The following is a 7500-nucleotide window of genomic DNA, read 5'->3' as shown; positions in this document are numbered from 1 at the left end:
AGGAGTTTGACCAATCACAGACCCCCTGCCGTTACTATCATTACTATCCTGTGTATGACCCTCGAAATCAGAAAGTACTAGGTTACTCTGCAGTCAGTAGAATCAACCGCTGTTTTTGTCTCAGTTAGCGATTTTTCATTCATACTTACCTAACTCTCCCTTCTCGCCAACATCTGGCCAATTCTTCAAGTGAGGACATTAAACCAAGTTAAAAATCACTGAAAGGTAAACTAACGAGTAATGCAGAGATAAGACGTTAAATTAATTTAATTTTAGCCCAACGATGTTAACCATGCAGTCTTTATGTTCGCCGTCGATTTAAAATGGCAAATATATCTAAGTGTCTTGGCTGTGTTACAAATGGTTTGACGTTACGCTTTCTTGGTGTTTTTGATATTACTAATTTCAGACAAACTTTTGTAGTATGCTACCATGGCAGAACCACCGGAGAAAATAAAAAGATCGCATGCGCCTCAAAAAAAATCATTGATAGTCACCGGGAGAGATGGCCATGCCTCTGTTCTTTTCAGACTTCCCCACCATGCTTTCTGCACAGTGTGCAATGTTAATATTGATATCAGTCACCAAGGAGCAACAGGTAACGAACACAGTATGATGCATATTATCAGAGAATCATAGGCCTACCTGTCAAGTGTGAACATGTCCGATGTTCTCAAGTTCATGCTCGAAGTCCGCGAAAGCCTTCTACAGTGTCCACACATAGGCCTACGCACAGCTATCGTCATGTCACAGTGTGTAGTGGCAAAAACAGTTGAGTTTTTTCCTTTAAACCCCTAGATCCTATTCCTATGTCCTAATTGATTTTACCACCATGGAGAAAGCAGGAGAAGCAATGTCAAGACTCGCAGTTCTGTCCAATAATCCAATGCAATGACCATCCAATGTTACCGGTTTTAATGTAGAAAAATTGTCACAAAAAATAAGGATGCAATTGCAGTTTTAAAGTCCAAATAACTAAAGGCTGCAACAAGCTGAACATGCCCAAACGGAGACAGCGTGGTTCACGGCCTCAGCACTGAGGTCAATGACGATATTTGCGCCCGCCTTCGAGAAGGTCCTAAGTAGCCTAGAGTGAAATAACATCCCAGAGGAAGTGTAAAAGACCTACTACGTACTGCTCACTTGTGCAGAGAAAGTTTTTATTAGGCTACGAATTTGTTGTCACAGTTATCACTTGTAACTGTTATCACAGTCTTTTTCTTTCTTTCATTAGGCCTACTAAAGTGGTTCAGAACTGCATTATTTATTAGCTCAGAATGCCGTCTATTGGTTCAAACATGCAACAGCATTATAACAAAAAAAATGAAGGCCACAAAATCTTGGACAGGACAACAGAAAAATCATGGGGGTATACTACATTTACAACAGTTCTCTCTCCCGCCGCGCCGCACAAAACCGCCGCCCCCCCCAGGTGTGGTACTCAAACACATTTTCCAATGTTGGCAGGTCTGGGAGAGGAGTAGAGGGGAGGTTTACAGGAGGGGAGGGGAGGAGAGGAGTGGGAGAGATGAAGAGAGGTGGAGAGGAGGAGAAGGGAAGTGTAGAGGGGAGGAGAGGAGAGGCAGAAATTAGGAGGTGGAGAGGAGTAGTGGAGGGAGAGGTGGAGGGAGAAGGCATCTGTGGCATTCTCAGTGGATTCTGCTGGCCGATAGGAATGTGCAGTGTGCTGGCCTGTAGGATTCCAGGGCCTTCATGAGTTCCAGAAGGACACTGAGGAATGTATGGATCTCGTCAGTCCGCGCATGGATGAGCATGCCAGAGAGAGGTCTCTTGAGCGTGTGTGTGAGTGAGAGAGAGAGAGAGACACCATGAAGCTGTGTGTGTGTGTGTGTGTGTGTGTGTGTGTGTGTGTGTGTGTGTGTGTGTGTGTGTGTGTGTGTGTGTGTGTGTGTGTGTGTGTGTGGACTGAAGTCCAGTCCAGTCCATTCTGGGCCCGACAGTCCGACCCCTGTGTATACCTGACTGTTGTTTTAGGATTGTGTCAGTGTGGTCAAGCTGGAATTGATTTGTTGTTTCTGGTTGACTGTAAAGTGGTTTGCGTTATTTCTGGTTGACCGTGAAAGGGTTTGTGTTTTCTGTAAACTTCTTCCTTTACTTTTCTCTTTCTGCTGTTGTGTTTTTGGAATGGAACCAAGATGCCCCCCCTTCTCTCACTCTCTCCGTCTCCATCTCACTCTCTGTCTGTCTTGCACTTAAAGACCCCCCCCCACCCACGCACAGATGCATAATCTGAATCACCAGTTCACTTTGTGTGTGTGTGTGTGTGTGTGTGTGTGTGTGTGTGTGTGTGTGTGAGTCTGGTCTCACAACAGCAGCTGATCGACTAATGGTCTGGACTCTCTTCTCTCTAGTGGAGCAGTGAAATGTGTCTGTCTTCCTCCTCCTCTAACCATGCAGGTCCCTCTAATAATCCTGTATAACCCTCTGACTCTCTATAACCATCTAATAACCGTCTATAAACCTTTAAACATCCAAGCCCCTCTAATAACCCTCTATAAACCTCTATGACCCGCTATAACCCTTTAACCATCCAGGTCCCTCTAATATCCCTCTATTACCGTTTAACCATCCAGGTCCCTCTAATAATCCTCTATAACCCTCTTTGACGCTCTATGACCCTCTATAAACCTCTATGACCCTCTATAACCCTCTAACCATGCAGGTCCCTCTAATAATCCTCTATAACCCTCTTTGACCCTCTATGACCCTCTATAATCCTCTATTACCTTTTAACCATCCAGCTCCATAATGAAGATGCTGTCATGACGGAGATGCGGTCATGATGACATCACTGTCATCATCTTGTCAATCGTCATCGCCACTATCGCTATGATGGAGAATCACTTGGCATTTATTCTGCTCTGGCTAGGTGAGGTGACCCCAGTGGGCTGACCCTCTAATAACACTCTAAGAACCCGAACCCCACAAAACAAACCCGCCTGAGTGTCAGACTGAAATGGAGGAGCGCGCAGGAAAGAGGCATGTGGAGTTTTTCCATGTTCGCTCCCCAACTTCCTGTCCATGTGACCTCTGACACCAGGACGTGTTCAACCTTCTCTCTAGCCCGATGATGCGAGCAGAAACAGGAAATGGAGTTCCTGCACTCACACACACACACACAGACGTCCTTCCTGTCCAGATCTCACGGTGTGGCATTAAAATCAGCACTACCAGACTAGCCCTTTACCCACGGTGTGGTTACAGTGAAAGATGGCTCCAGACACGACTCAACATTGAGATATCTGACCAGTGCACATCGTGTGTGTGTGTGTGTGTGTGTGTGTGTGTGTGTGTGTGTGTGTGTGTGTATATGAATGTATGAGCGTGTGTGTGTAAATGAGTGAGTGTGCGTATATGAGTGTGTGTGTGTTTGTGTATATGAGTGTGTGTATATGAGTGTGTGTGTGTTTGTGTATATGAGTGTGTGTATATATGAGTGTGTGTGTGGATATATGAATGAGTGTGTGTGCATGTATGAGTGTGTGTGTTTGTGTATATGAGTGTGTTTGTGTAAATGAGTGAGTGTGCGTATATGAGTGTGTGTGTGTATATATGAGTGTGTGTGTGTATGATTGTGTGTGATTTTATTTGGAGAAGCTGTATGTATGGAGTTGCACGGGAGGGGTATTTCCTGCATTCTTGCTGGCTGGTATGTTTGTTGTTTAGGCGCTCTCTAGAGTGTGTGTGTGTGTGTGTGTGTGTGTGTGTGTGTGTGTGTGTGTGTGTGTGTGTGTGTGTGTGTGTGTGTGTGTGTGTGTGTGTGTGTGTGTGTGTGTGTGTGTGTGTGTGTGTGTGTGTGTGTGTGTGTGTGTGTGTGTGTCCACAGGTCAGGGGAGTTTGTGAACTCTGTGTAGTCCCAGTCTGAGACTCTGTCTGGAGTCGATTGAGCAGAGACACAGAGAGGGAGGAGGGAAAAAGGGAGAAGGAGCGAGAGAAGGCAGGAGATGGAGAGGGAGACGGTGAGATGGAGAGAGAAGGTAAGAGAGAGTGAGAGATAAGGCGAGAGATGGAGAGAGAGGGAGACGGTGAGAGCTAGATAGAGTGAGTAGGAGAGAGTGAGAGAGAAGGCGAGAGATGGAGAGAGAGGGAGACGGTGAGATGGAGAGAGAAGGTGAGATAGATAGATAGATAGAGAGAGTGAGGAGGAGAGAGCGGGAGATTGAGATGGAGTGAGAGAAGGTGAGAGATAGTGTGAGGAGGAGAGAGATGGAGAGAGAGTGAAGGCGAAAGAGAGATGAAAAATCCTTTGAGGGTCACACGGAACACACACACACACACGCACACAAACACACCCACTTGACTGCATGAAGAAGACATGAAGTGAGAGAATGCATGAAGAAGAAATGAGAGAGCGAGAGAGAATGCATGAAGAAGCGATGAGAGAGAGAGAATGCATGAAGAAGCGATGAGAGAGCGAGAGAGAATGCATGAAGAAGAGATGAGAGAGCGAGAGAGAATGCATGAAGAAGACATGAAGAGAGAGAATGCATGAAGAAGACATGAAGAGAGAGAATGTATGAAGAAGACATGAGAGAGCGAGAGAGAATGCATGAAGAGGCAACGAAGAAGAGAGGAGCTGAGTGATGTGGTGGCAGTAGTCAGTGTTGTCTTGCGCATGAAATTGCAATGATCTGCTTCATGCTCACACGAAGCACACTCAGATGCTGTCTCATGAGTCAGACGTGCACACACACACACACACACACCTGCGTCTGCAGAGATTGAGGTTGTGTTGTCTGCACATGCTCCCCTGTGGGATGAATGCAGGAAACAACTACAGGCTTTAAACACTTCCTCAGCTGCTGTGTGTGTGTGTGTGTGTGTGTGTGTGTGTGTGTGTGTGTGTGTGTGTGTGTGTGCAGCTGTCTTTGCTATGGCAGTGAGTTTGTTAGGGTTGCTTTCTAATGAGTCTGTGGGGAGTGTGTGTGTGTGTGTGTGTGTGTGTGTGTGTGAAGCTGGCTATGGTGTTTGTGTCTCTGTGGGGGAGTGTGCACGTGCGTGTGCGCGTGTGTGTGTGTACGAAGCTGGCTGTGGTGTTTCTGATGAGTGCCTGTGTGTAGGTGCTGCTACCTAAAACGAGGCTGAGTGTGTGTCTGGTGACAAGTCTTCACCTCAGGGGGGGGGGGGGGGGTGGAGAGAAAGTTAGTTTGTTTATTTGTTTGTTCTTCCTGTGCTGTGGCATGTGACCTCATGGCTCAAATACTAGTGTGTGTGCGTGTGTGTGTGTGAGTGGATTCTGCATCTAGTTGCCAACGGCTATGTGACATTATTTCTGAGGATGAAGATTGTTATTATTATGATTATTATGATTATTATTATTATTATTTCGTTGTTTTCCGCCTACTGCCAGTGTTATTGTTGCTTTGTTATTTCCTGGGGTTTTATTGTTGCATTATCTTGATTCATGTTTTTTCTTTCCCTGATTTCTAGGTTGGTTTGTCATTTTACCCCTTTAGCAACCTTTACTTCTCTCACTCTCTCTCTTTCTTTCTTTCTTTCTTTCTTTCTTTCTTTCTCTCTCTCTCTCTCTCTCTCTTTACTTATCTCTCTCTCTTTACTCCTCTCTCCCCCTCCCTCCCTCTCTCTCTCTCTCTCTTCATGCATTCTCATGTCCTTGCCTGCTGTGTTATTTTGCAGAGGAGGGCCGGAGTGCGGTGGAGTCTGCAGGGGGGGCCCAGGCGGCCTATGAGCTCATTCAGAGTCTTGCCCCACGCACAGACCCCCCTACCGGGAAGCTCTTGACTGTCTTGTGTGGCATGCTGATGAACTATAGCAATGACAATGGTAATACCCCCCCCCCCCCCCCCCCCCCCCCCCCCCCCCCATCCCTCTCTGAAATGATGAACTGTAGGAATGATAATAGTAATAACCCCCACACCCCCCCCCTAAAATTATGAACTATAGCAATGACAATGGTAATACCCCCCCCCCCCCTCCCCTCTCTGAAATGACGAACTATAGTACTGACAATGGTAATAACCCCCCCCTCTCTGAAATGACGAACTATAGTACTGACAATGGTAATAACACCCCCCTTCTGTCTGAGATGAATCGTGTTTTGCTAATCGATATTTCTCCCATTCGATTCCCGTGTGTGAGTGTGTGTGAGTGTCTTGGGTCTGTGGTGATGTGGCCCCTGTGCAGTTGGACACTAGACACCAGATTTCCACCCCCCTTCACCTCCTGTTCTAGGTTCTTCAGCGGCTGTTCTTCCAGTGTGGTTCTACAGCACTGCTTGTGTAGTCACGGTTCTCATGATGTTACTGGTGGCTTGTAGAACCCCCCCCACCCCACCCCCCTACCCAAGCGCTGATCGAGTCCAGTCAGTGTTCAGGTCATTCGAGGTTCACGCCACGTCGCGTCACGTCACTGTTCCGTGTCCTTCCTCTGCTGAGCCCTGTCTGTTTGTCTTTCTAATTCAGTTCCCATGTAGGCTTTATAACCTCTTATAACCACTTATAACCTCTCTCCCTCTCTATCTCTCTCTCTCTCTCTCTCACTTTCTCTCTCCCTCTCTCATATATCTCACTCTCTTGCTCTCTCCCTCCCTCATATCTCTCTCCTCTTTCTCTCCTCTCTCTGTTCTCTATCTCTCTTTCTCTCCTCTCTCTCTCCTCTCTCTCTTTCTCTCCTCTCTCTCTCCCTCTCTCTCTCTGATTTTAGGGGGTTCTGGTGAAAGGTTGGCTCTTCTCTCCTATCTGCTCCAGATCTCTATTCTGCATTCACTGTGTTTTCCTCCACTTCTTTCTGTGTCTTCACAGTGACGAGCTTTGACTGCTGGACACTTGTTGTTTGTGTTTGTGTGTGTGTGTGTGACAGAGAGAGAGGCATAGGAAAGGCATCAATGTGCAGTGTGTGTGTGTTTGAGTGACAGAGAGAGAGATGTAGGAAAGGCATCAATGTGCATTTTTGTCTTTGTGGGAAATGTGATTGTGTGTGTTTGTGTAAACTCTTTGGGCCCAGCCAGTCTGTGTGTGTGTGTGTGTGTGTGTGTGTGTGTAAAGTCTTTGGGCCCAGCCAGTCTGTGTGTGTTGCTCACTCTGGGTCTAGTAGATGTTCTAGCCCCTCTTCCCCTTCTCTGCATTTCTCTCTCTTCGCCTCTTTCTGCCACCCCTCACCCTCGGGTTTGTCTTAGCTCCACGGTATCCATAGCAACGCCCTTTAACCCCACACATTCCACACCACCTCTCGCGCACCCCTTCAGATAAGGGAGTGCTGGGAAAACGATGGCTCCTGTCTTGTGCTGTTCCCAGCAGTACTGCCAAAAGAGGGGCTGCCCAGTATCCTGCCTGATTGTAAATCCTTTTCACTTCACTATTTATGTGTCCTTCTATTTGGCATTGGGACACAATCAGGGTTTGGTGAGCCTCTAGGTAGCCCTAGTACTCGCCCGTCTTATTTCCCCTGACAGCTCTGGCCTGATCTGATCTGACATTTCATCACAGCATAGAGAAACATGTCAGCAGTCCTACTCCGTGT

At 46.9% G+C, this 7500-nt stretch overlaps 1 protein-coding gene across 2 annotated transcripts in view; it reads left to right on the top strand.

Annotated features, from left to right (window-relative positions):
* The window catches only part of rap1gds1 (RAP1, GTP-GDP dissociation stimulator 1), a 24515-nt gene that overhangs the window by 8003 nt on the left and 9012 nt on the right, over positions 1-7500 (top strand). Inside the window, exon 5 of one of the 2 annotated variants that reach the window (XM_031584663.2) lies at positions 5659-5805. The exons of the other annotated variant lie outside the window; for it this stretch is intronic. Within the exon in view, the coding sequence (XP_031440523.1) occupies positions 5659-5805 (147 nt within the window). The remainder of the gene's footprint in view (positions 1-5658; positions 5806-7500) is intronic. 2 annotated transcript variants of the gene reach the window in all.

The sequence above is a fragment of the Clupea harengus genome, chromosome 18 (genome assembly GCF_900700415.2).
Source record: "Clupea harengus chromosome 18, Ch_v2.0.2, whole genome shotgun sequence".
Taxonomy (NCBI): domain Eukaryota; kingdom Metazoa; phylum Chordata; class Actinopteri; order Clupeiformes; family Clupeidae; genus Clupea; species Clupea harengus.
The sequence above is the reverse complement of the archived record's forward strand: the minus strand, read 5'-3'. Positions and strand labels throughout refer to the sequence as shown.